This window comes from Myotis lucifugus, unplaced genomic scaffold (assembly GCF_000147115.1).
Source record: "Myotis lucifugus unplaced genomic scaffold, Myoluc2.0 scaffold_18, whole genome shotgun sequence".
Classification (NCBI taxonomy): Eukaryota; Metazoa; Chordata; class Mammalia; order Chiroptera; family Vespertilionidae; genus Myotis; species Myotis lucifugus.
In genome coordinates, this window is record NW_005871066.1 from 12,300,487 (window position 1) to 12,317,684 (window position 17,198).

Genomic DNA, 17,198 nt, shown 5'->3' on the forward strand with positions numbered 1-17,198 from the left:
TCAGCCAGCAGGGGAGGGCAGTTGGGGGCAAGATCAGCCTGCAGGGGAGGGCTGTGGGGGCAACCAGGCTGGCAGGGAGGGCAGTCGGGGGCAAGATTAGGCAGGCAGAAGAGAGCAGTTGGGGGCAGATCAGGCTGGCAGGGGAGGGCAGTGGGGGCGCGATCAGGACGGCAGAGGAGGGCAGTTAGGGCAGTAAGGCAGGCAGAGGCAGTTAGGGGTGATCAGTCTGGCAGGGAAGAGCAGTTAGGGGCAAGATCAGGCTGGCAGGGGAGGGCAGTTAGGGGAGATCAGGCAGGCAGGCAGAGGCAGTTAGGGGTGATCAGGCAGGCAGGCAGAGAGGTTAAGGGCAATCAGGCAGGCAGGCAAAGGCAGTTAGGGGTGATCAGGCAGGCAGGCAGGCAGGTAAGTGGTTAGGAGCCAGTGGTCCCAGATTTCGAGAGGGATGTCCGATTGAAGAGGGTGCAGGCTGGGCTGAGGGAACCGCCCCCCCGCCCCCCCCCACCCCCCCGCACAAATTTTATGCACCCGGGTGTCTAGTTATTAAATAATAGATGCCAGTTGGCAAGGAATATCTGAGAGCTTTTATTATTCCATCATTTTCGATTGGGCCATAAAAGGCATAGTAAAGTAAATATTTAAATATTAAGTATTTATTGTTGAAAGTATTACAGATGTCCCCTCTTTTTCCCCCCATTGGCCCCAGGCCTTCACCACCCTGTTGTTTGTGTCCATAAGTAATGCATATATGCATTTAATCTCTTTCCGCCCTCCTACCCCCCCCCCCCTTCCCTCTTTTGGAGGTTTTTTTCTTAAGTTTGATATGTAAAATGTGAGCAGCACTATTAGTGGTAAAATGAAGATAAAGTAAAGTTTATATTTGGTCTTTTACTGTTTTGATTATTTATTTTAAAAAATAATTTATTGATTTTAGAGAGGGGGGAACGGGAAGAGGGGAGAGAGGGAAAGAGAGAGAAACATTGATTTGTTGTTCCACTTATTTATGCATTCATTAGTTGCTTCTTGTATGTGCCCTGATCAGAGATCAAACCCACAACCTTGGCATGTAGGGATGATGCTCTAAGCTACCTGGCCAGGCTTTGTGTTTCGATTATTTAGAAGCTTAAATAGTGAACTCTTCATTTTTTAAAAAACTAAATTATTTAAGTAGTAAATAACTTTCTAAAAGCTATTTTAAATAGTTTAATACCTATTTTGACTGTTTAAAAAATGATTTCCACTCTAATTGTTGAAATAACAGTTATTGAAAACTCCAAATAATTATTGAGTAATGTTAAATGTTATGGGTTTGGCTGTAAGAGCGTTAACACCTGGGAATTAATGTTATAGGTTTGTTAAATAGAACTTTTGTATACTGTGGATAATTTTTTGACCATCTGATCGATTGAAATAGTAAGGCAAATTTGAATTATTTCACATGATTAATAAAAGAAACTAATGATTTTTTTTCCTCACTAGCAAGGTCTTCACAATTTATGAAACAAAGTTAGGCTAAGTAGAAAAGATGACTTCTTGGGAAAGGCTCTTAATCGGCAGTACCTTTATTAATAAATGTACTGAAAACATACAGCCATGTACCAGCAAGTTGGAAAATAAACAAACTTCGTAAATTATGCAGAGTAGTATTGGTTTGCCTTAACAGCAATGTTCTCATTAAAGTTTGGACTTAGGAAAAAACACCAGTGTATTCTGCTTCTCCTTTTCACTACACATAAATTGTGCCAACAGCACACAGCCAAGACCTGGTAAAGAAAGACAAACCATGGCTGTCTGTATTGGGCCTCTCAGCAGCAGAATTTCTAGAAACTTCTCTATAGGAGTCTGTTGTTCATGTTAATTTTTTTTTAAATATATTTTATTGATTTTTTACAGAGAGGAAGGGAGAGAGACAGAGAGCTAGAAACATCGATGAGAGAGAAACATCGATCAGCTGCCTCCTGCACACCTCCCACTGGGGAGGTGCCCGCAACCCAGGTACATGCCCTTGACCGGAATCGAACCTGGGACCCCTCAGTCCGCAAGCCGACGCTCTATCCACTGAGCCAAACCGGTCCCGGCTGTTCATGTTAATTTTAATCCCCACTATTAGCCATCTGTTTCTCTCATTTATCTAACATTTAGAATGGTGAGAGAATCTGATTGACTCTCTTGAGTCAGTTATCTAGCTTTGGATCAGTGTGAGAGGGAGGTACATGTTCACGATCAAATATAGTAGAGACGTGGTCCTTGGTAGTCCCCTCAGAATAAAGCCAGGCCTTTATGCTTAGTAGTTTAATTATTTTACTTAAGTATAAATGAGAGATAGGTGTTGAATCAAGTAGATACTTGCTTTTCAATCTTAAAGATTAAAGATAGGGCCTTGGGCATTTTGGGGGGTTATTGTGGGATCCCTGAAATCACACTATATCTAATGTCTTACTAGCTCTGAGAATCTTTTTAATCTCTCTTGTTTTAAAAAAATTTAAATTGATTTTTAGGAGAGAGAGAGAGAGAGAGAGAGAGAGAGAGAGAGAGAGAGAGAGAGACAGACAGACATCAGTTGCCTCCTGCACATGCCTAGATTGGGGATCAAACCCTGAACCTGAATATGTGCCCTGACCAGGAATCGAGCCTGCCACCCTTCAGCATATGGCACAATGTTCCAACCAACTGAGCCACACTGGCCAGGTCTCTTTTTAATCTCTTCATTAAAGGGGCACAGAAGAGAGGAATCAAGTGAGACAGTCATGGCTACTGCTTTCTCTTTTATGGTTGCTGGTGATGGCCCTCTGTCATTGGCTTCTTCCAGAACTTGAAGTTCTCTCACTTTCTCCACAACGCTGTTTGCCAGGCTCTTTTCCTTTCATTCCCTCCCTTTCCTGTGTTAACCAACTGAATTCCTTCCATTGCCCATCTGCTGCAAGAGTCCCATACAGAATGCTCTTCTTTTCTTGAGCACTTGGTATTTACCATTTTGGTTCTTTAACTCATTTTCCCCCTTGATATCCTAGGATGTAGGTAGCTATCTGCTCTTTTTTAAGACTAGTTTCTCACACTTTTGTTATTAAGATATAACTTCTCAGCTGAAAATTTTTATTGTTGCTGGTGATGGCCCTCTCTCATTGGCTTCTTCCAGAACTTGAAGTTCTCTCACTTCCGCCACGACGCTGTTTGCCAGGCTCTTTTCCTTTCATTCCCTCCCTTTCCTGTGTTAACCAACTGAATTCCTTCCATCGCCCATCTGCTGGAAAAGCCTTATTTTCATAGGAAAAGCCTTATTTTCATAATGGGACTTAATTAAATTGATTTTGAGCAGTGGCAGTTGGTTTCCTAACAACTTGCCCCCTCTATGAGAAAATGTATTCAAAAGCACCTAGCTCAGTGCCTAACACTGGATGCTACTCAGATAATATTAGCTTCCATTTTATCTTGATTTTTGTAAATGATGTTTTTTTAAATCATAATGTAAAAGTAATACATGTCTATCATAAGAAAAGTAAATGTAGGTAAGCATAATCAAATCACATTGTTACCCTATTGGTAACATTGTGAATTTTTCCACCCCAAATTAGGATCATATTGTATTTAGTTTTTTTATTGCCCTATTTTTGTGTAACATACCAAAAGTACTTTCTCACATCACTAAACATCCCTTTAAAACATACATTTTTAATGAGTATAATATTCTATTGTATAGGAATGCCATAATTTATTTATTAAACCCTTCTGCTTACATATAGCATTCATGTATTATGTGGCAGTGTGTGTGTGTATGTGTGTATTTAAGTCTTCCTGTCTTGTCCTGGGCTTTTGAGAGACATGGTGGTAAAAGGAAAAATATAAACATAACTCAGCTGACTGCTTCTAATACCAATTCAGATATGTCTGTTCTTCCTGGTGTCCCTAATCTACCAATCTAGTTAGCACTGTATTCTGAGTCCCTGAGTCATTGTTCTTACCTTCCCTATTGTCCCCTATTCCCCAAACTCTCCAGCTTCCATATCTCAGCTAATGGCTTTGCCTACTATTTAAATAAGATCAAGAGTATTTGACACAATTGTGTTTAACTACCTGACCACCTCAAAATGTTTCAATATTTTTAGCTTTCCTAACTTTACCTTCTTTCTTGAAATGCTTTCCTTGTTTAGCTACTACTATAGTATATTGTTCCAGTTTTTTTCCTACCTCTCTGACTAATTTTTCTAAGTCTTCTTACCCGACTTTAATACTTCTTTCCAGTTAAATATTTATTTCTCTTAATAGTTTGTTATTGATTTCATTAAGCTATTCTATTTCCCTAGATTATCAGGTTGTCCACATAACGTCCAAGTACCTAGTTTATGCCGCCAAGTTCCAAATTTTGTACCTTCTTAACTTTCTAGAATTCTAGCCATAATTTCTAGCTGTTGTGTAGTTCCAACAACCTTTTCTAAGCCTGTTTTTATTCTCTGCTGTAGTTAATGATATTAGTGCAGCCCCAGATACTTAAGCCAAAAATTGTCATTTTTATCTTTTTCCCATGCCCCCATATCTAGTAAGATACTGTTCTTTTTCAGACCATCTCTCATTAATGTATAATATAACTAGAGGCCCGGTGCATGAATTCATGCACGGGAGGGTCCGGCCAGCCTACCCCGATGGGGGCCGATCAGGGCTGGGCTGGCCCCGCCCCCAATCAGGGTGGGGGAGCTGATCGGGACCACAATTGGGCCGGTTGGCCACCACAGTGCATGTCATAGCGACCGGTCGTTCTGGCATATTGGTCGCTTGGCTTTTATATATATAGATAATGCTTATTTTATTCTGCTTTGAATTATAACTAACTCTCTTTGGATTTGAAACTTCTTAAAGGCAGATCCTATCATAACCATCTCTCTGTTGAATTAAAGAATATTCTTCAAGGCTTTTTTCTAAACTTGAGTCAGTGTTTTACTATATCATTAACTAGCTTTCCTTAAAGCAATAGGACTTGGTCATGATTCATGATTTGATTATATGTATGTGGCCTTGTAATACACTAGTCTTAGGGTTAATGCAGGAAAGGGCGTGGTTTTAGTTGATGCATAACCTGACAGAATATATGGGAAGATTTTAAATGGATTTAGCTATTATTATTTAGTATCTGCAGATGAGACCTATTTTTTTCTTTCAATTTCATTTTGTATTGGTTTCAAATATTCAGCATAGTGGTTAGACAATCATACTCTTACATAGTATTCCCTTTGATATTTCCAATACCCTAACTGATACCATACATAGTTATCACAATAGTATTGACTGTATACCCTGTGCTTTATTTACGTCCCTGTGACTGTTTTATAACTACCAATTTGTGCTTTTTAAAAATATATATATATTTTTTATTGATTTTAGAGAGGAAGGGAGAAGGAGAGAGAGATAGAAACATTAATGATGAGAGAGAATCATTGATTGGCACCTCCTGCACGCCCCCTACTGGGGATCAAGCCCACAACCCAGGCATGTGCCCTTGATCAGAATCGAACCTGGGACCTTTCAGTCACCAGGCGGACACTTATCCACTGAGCCAGACCGGCTATGGCTGTGCTTTGAAAAAATATATGTATTTTTATTGATTTCAAAGAGGAAGGCAGAAGGAAAGGAATAGAAATATCAATGATGAGAGAGACTCATCGATGGGCTGCCTCCTGCACGCCTCCTCCTGGGGGATCAAGCCTGAAACCTGGGCATGTGCCCTGATAGGAATCAAACCTTAACTTCCTGATTCATAGATTGACCCGCAACCACTGAGCCACACCGGCTGGGCTATGACATTAATTAATAAAATTTAGATTTCAGATATACAGTTCTGTAATACATCATCTATATATTGTATTGTGTGTTCAATTTCAATTTGAAGCACCAATTTGTGCTTCTTAATCCTTTTACCTCTTTTATTCAGTCACCCAACTCCTCTCCCCTCTTGTTCTTTGTGTCTATGAGTCTATTTCAATTTTTTTTTTGCTCTTTAGATTCCACATGTAAGTGAAATCATATGACATTTGCCTTTTTCTGACTGACTTACTGGTATTTTACTATCCATCCTGTCTCAAATGGTATGATTTCATTCCTTTTTTATGGGTGAGTAATGAATGTTCCATTGTATGTATGTACCACAGCTTTTTTTTATCCACTTGTCTATTGATGGGCACTTGGATTGCTTCCAGATCTTAGCTGTCCTATATAATAAAGAGCTAATATGAAAATGGTTGTCACACCCTTGCACCCTCACCCTGGGGCCGGGGGACCTGAAGCCGCGCCCTATACCTTGACGCTGGGCTGAGGGACCTGAGGCTGCGCCCCCTGCCCAGCGGGGGACCTGAGGCTGTGCCCCCACCCGGCGCTGAGCCAGGGGACCTGAGCCTGCGCCCCAGGGGGCTTGACAGGGGTGGGGCCAGCTGGGTCTGGGTCTTAACGCGATTTCAAGGTGTGCATGAGTGGGCAGGGACTTGACTCTGGGTCCCGCGGTGCACCCCAGACTCTCACAGGAGGGAGATTTTCATATAAATTTTACTAATTTTCTTTCATCTCTGACACTTCTATTATAGAGAAAGGGCAAATAGCAATATTAAAATATTTCCTCTAATTAATTCCCTTTTAATGTGCATGAATTTCGTGCACCAGGCCACTAGTTGTAAATAATGCTGCAAGGAACATAGGGGTGCATATATTCTTTTGAATTAGTGTTTTGGGTTTCTTTGGATAATCCCCAGAAGTGGGCTCACTGGGTCTTAAGGCAATTTCATTAAAAATTTTTTTTTAGGAAACTCCACTCTGTTTTTCAGTATGTACTTTCATAAACGGTATGCTAGGGTTCCCTTTTCTCCATATCCTCGCCAACACTTGTTATTTGTTGATTTATTGATGATAGCCTATTCTGACAGATGTGAGATGGTATTTCATTGTGGTTTTGCATCTCTGATAATTAGTGATATCAAGCAACTTTTCTTATGTCTATTGATCATTTGTATGTCTTCCTTGAAGAAGTGTCTATTCAGGTCTTCTGCTCACTTTTTTAATTGGATTACTTCTGGGGCTTTTTTAATGAGTTCTTAATATATTTTTAATATTAGCCCTTATTGGATTATCATTTTCAAATATCTTCTTCCATTTAGTAGGTTGCTTTTTCATTTTGATGATGGTTCTCCTTGCTGTGCAAAAGCTTTGCAGTTTGCTATAGCCCCATTTGTTTATTTTTGCTTTTGTTGCCTTTGCTTAAGATATTTCCAAAATATATATTGTTCTAAGATTGATGTCAAAGAGTTTAGTGCCTATGTTTTCTTCTAGCTTTTTTATGGTTTCATAGCTTATATTTAAGTCTTTAATTCATTTTGAGTTTATTCTTGTCTGTAGTGTAAGAAGGTGGTCTAGTTTTTTTCATGTATCTGTCTAGTTTTCACAACACCATTTATTGAATAGACTGTCTTGACCCTATTGTATGTTCTTGTTCTTTGTAATAGGTTAATTGACCTTATAGGCATAGGTTTATTTTGGGCTCTCTGTTTTGTTCCATTGACCTATGTCTTTTCTTTATGTCAGTACCACGTTCTTTTGATTACTATGACCTTAAGTATAGTTTAATATTAGATAGTGTGATACATTCCATTTTGTTCTTCTTTTTCAAACTATCTGATGCTATTTGGGGTCTTTTGTGCTTCCATACACATTTTTGAATTATTTGTTTCAGGTCCGTGAAATACGCCATTGATATTTTGATAGGAATTGTGTTGAATCTATAGATTTATTTGGGTAGTATGGACATTTTAATGATGTTAATTCTTCTATGAGCACAGTATATGTTCTATTGACTATTATCTTATTTAATTCGTTCTTCAAGTCTCATCATTTCCTGAGTATAGATATTTTACACCCTTGGTTAAATTTATTCCTAGGTATTTTTTAAAAATGTAATTGTAAATGAGATTGTTTTCTTAGTTTCCCTTTCTAGTTCACTACTGGTGAATAAAAGTGCAATCAATTTTTGAATATTAATTTTGTATCCTGCTACTGTACTGAATTCATTTGTCAGTTCTAGTAGTTTTTGCGGGAATCTTTAGTGTTCTCTACATATAGTATCATGTCATCTGCAAATAATGACAGTTTTACTTCTTCCTTTCCAATTCAGATGCCTTTTATTTCATCTTGTCTGAGTGCTGTGACTAGGACTTCCAGTTGAATAAGAGTGGTGAAAGTGGGCATCCCTATCTTGTTCCTGATCTTAAGTGATATGCTTGTAGTTTTTGCCCATCAAGTATGATATTGGCAATGGGTTTGTCATATATGGCCTTTATTATGTGGAGGTATGTTCCCACTTTGCTGACAGTTTTCATCATAGATGGGTGCTGGATTTTGTCAAATGCTTTTTCTGTATCTGTTGATATGATCATATGATTGTTATCCTTTATTGTGTTAATGTGGTGTATCAAGTTAATTGATTTGCACAACTTGACATCCCAGGAATCATGATGTATCATCTTTTTAATGTAATGCTGGATTTCGTTTGCTAATATTTTGTTGAGGATTTTTATGTCTATGCCTATAATTTTCTTATTTTATAGTGAGTTTATCTGGTTTTGAAATTGGGATGATGCTGGCCTTGTACAATGAGCTTGGGAGTCTTCCCTCCTCTTGGATTGTTTAGCTAGTTTGAGAAGGATAGGTGTTAGTTCATCTTTGAATATTTGATAAAATTCACCTGTGAAGCTCTCCGACCCAGGACTTTTGTTTATTGTGAGTGTTTTTATTACTGCTTTAATTTCATTAATTGTAATAGGTCTGTTTAGATATTCTGATTCCTTTTGATTCAGTTTTGGAAGATTGTATGTTTCTAGGAAGAGAGTATGCATTTCTAACAAGTTCCCAGGTAATGCTGAAACTGCTGGTCCAGAAACCATAGTTTGAGAACCACAGTAGTATAGTATTGATCACAGAAGTTTGAGACAGAACTGAAGCTAATCTGTGCCGAATGAATGCTGAGTTTCTTGTAACGCAAGCAGAGTTATATCCATAGGATGGGTATCCACAATGGTCATTTAATGTAGTGTTGTTTTTTATTTATTTTCATAGATTGGAGCATATGATCAACAAATATGGGAAAAATCTGTTGAACAAAGAGAAATCAAGGTAATATGTTTATTTCATTTTGTATATTCTAAAACAAAGTTCTGTAAATTGATTATTAACCACATTTTATATCATATCTTTCCATATACTTTTAAGGTATAAATTAATATTATTCTATCCAAACTTTTAAATGAAGACGGTAAACTCTTTTATGATAGCATAGTTCTGTCTTTACCTCTGATTTTCTTTTCTTTTTAGCATATTTCTATTCTTTTAAAATTTAATTTTAATGATTATTTTTTTGTCAGCTCTTTTCCCCTTTCACTTGTCACCTTATACTTCTAGTTTGCTTTTCTTCCCTTTTGATGCTGTCATTGCTCTATACAGTTTATTAAACTGGTAAGTGTTACAGGACTTTTCCCACCTGAGTGATCCTGCGCAAATGCTGCTCTTTTTAATTGAGACCTGCTTTTTTTGTGCTACTAACAGAATGACTTGGACGCAAACAGAGCTGCTGAAAATTTGGTCATTTTAAAAAAGAATTTAGGAAAATAAAGCATTAATTAAAATGTTTTTGTAGTAAGTAGTTCCTTCTTGAACATGTAATCACTTAGGCTGATAAGAGATTCTCATAGGCTACCTTGCTAGCATGAAAACTATTGTTTAACTAAATTTATTGTTTCTCAGCAATCACTCCTTTTTTGTGATAAGATTTATATTTTTCATTTGCATAGGTAATACTAATCAGTGTGGTCCTGCACGAGCTAAATTTAATCTGGGCCCAGAGAATGTTACTTGAGTTGCTTGACATTTTCTATTTTGTACATAAAGGCTTACATGAGATTGAAAACCAATGTCTCTCATTAACTTAAAAATCTATCCAAACAATCTGTGTTTAGACAACTTACACATCTGTAATAAAGCGCAAGATTCTTTACCTTTAGTTAATTTTAATTTTTAAACTATTTTCATGAGGAATTAATAGTTAACAAAAATTCAATAAGTACCTACTATGTGTTAAACATAGGGTTAAATCATAGGAACAAAATGAAATAGATTATAATTTTGTAGACGAAATACATAATTACAGATGAGACTAATCCAGTTAAGAGAAAGATGTGTAGGTCTCTTTTGGGGAGCTCAGGGGGAAGCAGCTCTGTGAAGGTTAGGAAAGATTTCACAGAGGAGGTGACTCATGAGCTAAGTTTGAGAGATCTTAGGGAGAATGAGGAAATCATTCCAGACAAGGTGAAGAGCATATGAAAATATACATGAAGGAATGAAAGAGCATGACTCTTGAAGGAGCTTGATTGGTAATAGGTTGGGTGGAGGAGGAAGATTAGGGTAGTTAGAAGTAAAACTAGAAATGAAAATGGAAGTCACATCACACTGCCTTACAAGAGTCTAGAAAAAATCTGGAAAACAATTACGGGAAACATTGAAGGATTTTAAGTAGAAAAGTTTCCTCGATTAAATTTATATTTTAACAACTTTGCTAAGTGTGATGGCAAATGGCAAATACTAGAAGAGAAGCAGATAAAGAATTCTGTTTTAGAAATATCCAGATGATACATTGGTGAAAGATTTGGGAGTCCTCACTATGTAAAGTAAGTGTGTGTGTGTAAATTATATATTCTACACATATAAATACAGCTATAGGAGTGACTGGATTTACATTGAATGATGAAAGAAGAAAACTAAGAATGGAATATTGGGAAAGAAATATTTAATGGGTGGGTAAAGGAAGAGGAAATGTAAAGAAGGAGGAAGAGAAGTAAGATATCCATGGTACAGTAGTCTGTAGTCTGGTAAATTGAAATAGTCAAGAGTTGGAAGAGTCAAGCAAATAAAGAGCAATAGAGAGGTCTAGTAAGATTCCTTAAAATCTTTTATCCTTTTGACAGTCTTTAACTTGCTGGACTGGGAATATTAAGTATTTTGAGAAGTTGTGTTACCAGTTGGTACATTTGGATGATTTATGAAATTTGAAAATCTAAGAAAAAAATGTCTATAAAAATTGTTTTGGTTTTAAGCTGCTCATCACAAATTACGTGTTATGTAATTTCCTCATTTTTATTTAATTAATTTATTTTTCAAACCCTTGTGTGGAGGTCTGACTTTCAGTAGATCTCAGTGAGGGAGCTATTCTGCTATCTATGAAACCCTACCCAGAAAGCAGGTCGTCTAGGAATGGTTTAGCACCAGGTTCCCCATGAACGCTCATTGTGTATGTGTGTGTGTGGGGGGGGGGCGGGGGAGTCTTTGCAACCACCCCCAGTTTCCTGGGACGAGTGGCTCTCCACACTAGGCTCAGTGTGTGTAATTTACTCATTTTTTTCTTTAATTAAATCTTTATTGTTCAGATTATTACAGTTGTTCCTCTTTTTCCCCCCATAGCTCCCCTCCACCCGGTTCCCACCCCACCCTCTGCCCTTACCCCCCTCCCCCACTGTCCTCATCCATAGGTGTACAGTTTTTGTCCAGTCTCTTCCCTCACCGCCACACCCCTTTCCCCCGAGAATTGTCAGTCCACTCCCTTTCTATGCCCCTGATTCTATTATATTCACCAGTTTATTCTGTTCATCAGATTATTTATTCACTTGATTTTTAGATTCACTTGTTGATAGATATGTATTTATTTTTTATAATTTGTATCTTTACCTTTTTCTTCTTCTTCCTCTTCTTAAAGGATACCTTTCAACATTTCATATAATACTGGTTTGGTGGTGATCAACTCCTTTAGCTTTTTCTTATCTGTGAAGCTCTTTATCTGACCTTCAATTCTGAATGATAGCTTTGCTGGATAAAGTAATCTTGGTTGTAGGTTCTTGGTATTCATCACTTTGAATATTTCTTGCCAATCCCTTCTGGCCTGCATAGTTTCTATTGAGAAATCAGCTGACAATCTTATGGGTACTCCCTTGAATGGTAACTGACTGTTTTTCTCTTGCTGCTTTTAAGATTCTCTCTTTGTCTTTTGCTCTTGGCATTTTAATTATGATGTGTCTTGGTGTGGTCCTCTTTGGATTCCTTTTGTTTGAGGTTCTCTGCGCTTCCTGGACTTGTAAGTCTATTTCTTTCACCAGGTAGGGGATGTTTTCTGTCATTATTTCTTCAAATAGGTTTTCAATATCTTGCTCTCTCTCTTCTTCTGGCACCCCCATAATTCGGATGTTGGTACGCCTGAAGTTGTCCCAGAGGCTCCTTACACTATCTTCATATTTTTGGATTCTTTTTTCTTTTTGTTTTTCCGGTTGGGTGTTTTTTGCTTCTTCGTATTTCAAATCTTTGACTTGATTCTTGCAATCCTCTAGTCTGCTGTTGGATCTCTGTATATTATTCTTTATTTCAGTCAGTATATGCTTAATTCCTAGTTGGTCCTTTTTCATATCCTCAAGGGTCTCACTAGATTTATTGAGGGTCTCACTAAATTTATCGTTGGTTTCTAGAAAATTCTTGAAAAACCTTATAACCGTGGTTTTGAACTCTATATCCAGTAGTTTGCTTTCCTCCATTTCTGTCATTTGTGACATGTTTCTTTGTCTCCGAATTTTGGCTGCTTCCCTGTGTTGATAGAGTAGCTTTCTGTACTAGGTGTTTTATAGGGCCCAGTGGCTTAGTCTCCCCAATGACCTGAGGTGGACACTCTTGGTGCACCCCTTTGTGGGCTTTGTGCACAGTCTTGTTGTAGTTAAGCCTTGATTGTTGTAGGTACCACTGGGAGGAATTGACCTCCAGGCCAATTGGCTGTGAGAACCAGCTGTGTCTACAGTGGGAGAACTTCTGTGCTGGAGACACCCTTCTGGGGCAAGACTTGCTTCAATGGGGCTTTGGTGCTCACTGAGTCTGCCCCCTGAGTGTGTCCCTTATGGATCTGAGGAGTTGTAATCTGGATGGTCCCACTCTGACCACTGGGTACACTGGCTTTTGGATCTCTAAGGAGGTGCTAATTTAGCCTCTGCCTGAGGCTACCCAGCAGGAGCTATGGAGAGATCTGCAGATTCCTCTTCTTTGTTTGGGGTTTGGAGGTGCCCAGATGAGGCCCAGCTGTGAAACAATGCAAGCTGCTGTGGGGCCTTGGCCTTCTTTTGGATGTTCTGGGTCTCTCTGACCCAGCTGCAGTTTGTTAGGTAATTTTAGATTGCAAAGGGCCAGGCCATTCATATGCAAAAGCCTCTGCACACAGCTTGGGTGGGGCGGGGTCTCAGGGGATAAACAGGGCAGAGCAAACAGCTATGGCTGCTCCTCAGTCCTGCCCAAGCCCCCAGGACACTGGGGTCTCGGTATCCTGAGGTAATCGCTGCAAGCACCTCTGAGAGAAAGCTGACCTTGAGTACTGCCCGATGCCAGACAGTCCAGTTTCTCCCTGTATGAGTCTGGGTCCCCAGAGACTCGCCCAGAACTGGAGTTCAGAGCAGTCGGAAGCTTGTGTCTCCCTCCCGATTGAAAAAGACAACTGCGTCCTCAGTTGCCAGCCCTTTCCTCCTGCACCTCCGTACCTCTGTACTTTACTTCCGCACCTCCTCTGAGTCTCAGTGTGCTTTTCTCTTTCCTTCTAGTTGTAGAATTTCTACTCAGCCAGCCTTCCTGTGGTTCTGGATGATGTCTGTTTTGTCTTTTAGTTGTATTTTTGAAGTGGTTGTGCGAGGCAGCAATTTCAGGTGTTTACCTATGCCGCCATCTTGGTTTCTCTAATTTACTCATTTTTAAAAAACTGTTTTAATGCCTATATAGAGATTAAAATAAGGAAGGATTATATTAGTTGTTTCTTAGTGTGCTGACAGGTTGAATTTAGGGAAGGCTAAGACCTGTGACTTGTTTCTCAAATATGTCTACCTTTAAAGATAATACTTTAAAATGGTATTTGAAGAATTAAAATAGTATTAAAATTTACTCTTGTTATTTTTAATTAAAAGGAGCAATGCAAGCTGCTTTGGGGCCTTGCCCAAAACCATTCTTTTTTTTTTTTTTTTAATTCTCACCCAAGGATATGCTTTTACTGATTTTTAGAGAGAGAGGGTGAGAGAGAAAGAAAGTTCTATGTGAGAGTGAAACATCAATTGGTTGCCTCCTGCATGCACCTTAGGGATCCAGAACCCACGGCTTGGGTATGTTCCCTAACAGGGAATCAAACCTGAGACCTTTTGGTGTTCCAGTTGATGCTCCAACCAACTGAGCCACACCGGCCAGGGTGTAAAACCATTCTTGCTGAACATTCTAGTGGAGGCATATTGTTTAGAGTGTTAAATAGAGTGTTGCATTTATTCTAAGAAAGTTGGACAAGTGTATAACTAGTGTATTACTATTAGTATTGATATTTGATTTAAAACAAAAACATTGTACCTGTGATGTAGAGAACACTGTTATTGATTTGCATATATATCAAAGCAGTGAGCAACAACTAAAGAAATCAAAGCCATGAAATTATATTTCTTGGAAATGTTTATTTTTTAAAATTAAAGGCCAAGAGTGGTAAGTCTTTTGTTAGTTGCAAATTATTTTTTCTTAAACATTTAGAACATATAACTGAAAGCTTTTACTTCCTGATCACCTTGACCCAAATTTAAAATTAAATATGGCATTTCCCCTTGGTTTAGACTTAATAGAGTTTTAAAGCTTCAGCAGAAAGAACTAGGCTATTTTATTTTAAAGTCATTATAGAGGAAAAATGGCATGGAAGGAAGAAGCTCATGGTTACATTCTTTAATGGAATGTGAGTGTTATGATAGTTCCATGCATGGGAGTCTAAATCATTAAACAGGATTATTTTCTAAACTTAAACAGTCCTTTGTAGCTTTTTGGCCCAACATTATCTGCGTTAGTATATAACAGGCTTTCAGCTTTAATGGCTATTCCCTCACCCGAATTAGTCCATTATATAGAGGTTTTACTGTATTTTTAAAAGAATGTATAAAGACAAGTAAATTTAAATGTTACTGTTTTCAAATTTGTTGGCAGTAATAAAGGTAAAGTCTCATAATAAACATCATACCAAATCTAAATAGTGCTCTATAAATGAAATTTTGTTAAGTGTATGTATTATTAGAATCCCTTTCCAGTTTGTAAAATATCAGGAATGTTTTATAGCTTCAGTCAGCCACTTTTTCATGACATTAAAATGGGAAATGAAGTACAGATGAATCAATTCTCATTATTCACAGTAGTTATTTTCTGTAAAGTCACCATGAACACTGAATTAGCGAATACTGATCATTGCTCCTAGGGAAAATACAGAGTTAAGTTCCTACAAGCTGCTAGTCACAACCCTTCATCAACTAATACATAATCTTGTTTTATATATATTTCTGTTGAAAAAATCCTTATTTAATATGTATTGTTGATTTCATTAACATTGAACTCGTGCCCAACAACACTATAGCTGTGCCTAAACAGACAACACTATAGCTATGCCTGAACAGACAACACTATAGCTGTGCCTGAACAGAGCTTATCTTACACACATTTTCTCAGAGGCACATCACAGCCTTCTTGTACTTAGAAGCACTAGACAAGTACTTCAGTACTATGCTTGGGGGCCATTTTAAACAAAATTATCAATATAAAGCACGTGTGTGTGCGCACGTACACACACTGCACTGAACAGACCATGAAAAGGACATTTAATTATAACATTGAAACAAGAAGGCAGAGCATTGCCATGTTTGACCTCAGCTGGGAATGTGTGGGTGATTCATATTTTTTGCCTCCGTCTTTCGGCACATGTCTGTAAATGACTGTAAAAGCACAGCAAGTATTGATTTTGGAATACGAGTAAATTTTAATGAGTAGGTGAATTTGCAAATTTTGAAACTGAATATGAAGATCAACTGTATGTAAAATTATCATGGATAGATCTTTAATCCTGACCCTTTCTCTTTTGTTTTTGTATCTTTGTATCTCTGGGTTGTTTGTAATTTCAGATGAACAGACTATTTGCAGGGGTTCAAAGGTTAATTGCATCTTGAATTCAGGGTACTTTGTTTAAACATCTCAGTTAATTCTGAGCTCAAATGCTGTCTTCTTCTTTGCTTTATCAGTGGTTCTCAACCTTCCTAATGCCGTGACCCTTTAATACAGTTCCTCATGTGGTGGTGACCCCCAATTTCATTGTTACAAATTGAACATAATTAGAGCATAGTGATTAATCATAAAAACAACATGTAATTATATATGTGTTTTCCTGTGGTCTTAGGCGACCCCTGTGAAAGGGTCGTTCGACCCCCAAAGGGGTCGCGACCCACAGGTTGAGAACCGCTGCTTTAGATGCAAACAGTACTTAAGCAAATTCTTACTTTAAGTGGTCATTGTTAATTACTTGGATTAGGAAGGGACAAACAAAGCACTGAATAGTTATTACTTGGTTAATTGAATGAGTAATCAACAAATCATCTAAACACTATGTCATCTATTAGCACTTGGCTCCTGAGGAATTTAACCTAAGCTCTTCCAATCTTAATATCCTAGACTTAAGTTATAAATTTATTTTTTCATAGTCCCCCCGCCCAGTAATTTTGATCTCCAACCTTACTTCCATTTCTGTACACTGATAGCAAAAACTTAATCTTAGTGTTTAGTAATTTCAAGTTTTAAAACTAATTCAATTTGTGAGTCCTGCGTTCCCTTCTTCCACCAACTGGGCATGGCCTCTAAGTTCTGATTTGATTAGGTGGCATTGTGGTCTGGTTATGCATGTGAACATAGTGGCATCCCTGAGATATGCATTGTTCTCTCTGGGTCTTAGCTGATACCACTCCTACATGCTGGCATCTGCTGAGAAGTCTGCATCCCTGTCCTCAGCTCTGTGGTCCACTGCTTTCTGCAGCCACACCTGCAGCTTCACACCTTGAAGGTCCCTTCAGAGCCACTGCTCCCCCAGCCAGCCTCAACACTCTCCTGTGCAAATCTGGGCCAACGCAGGCTATCTCAGGCTGTACATCCAAATTGATTGGTAGCAGTCGTCTTTGTTTTAGAATTTTACTTTATCTTTTTTACTTTTTCTAAATTTATCTTCATGGAAAGATGATTTTTTTCTGCTCTTCTGGATTGAAATACACATATAGAATTCTAATACTATTTTTATTAGAACATAATGACATAATGTTATTTTAGTTTTAGGTGTA

At 38.1% G+C, this 17,198-nt stretch overlaps 1 protein-coding gene across 6 annotated transcripts in view; it reads left to right on the forward strand.

Annotated features, from left to right (window-relative positions):
• PHTF2 (putative homeodomain transcription factor 2) overlaps positions 1-17,198 on the forward strand; it is a 96,760-nt gene that overhangs the window by 34,999 nt on the left and 44,563 nt on the right. For all 6 annotated transcript variants that reach the window (XM_014452840.2, XM_023751111.1, XM_014452841.2 and 3 more), the window contains one exon: positions 9,082-9,138. In XM_014452840.2, coding sequence (XP_014308326.1) covers positions 9,082-9,138 — 57 coding nt within the window. The remainder of the gene's footprint in view (positions 1-9,081; positions 9,139-17,198) is intronic.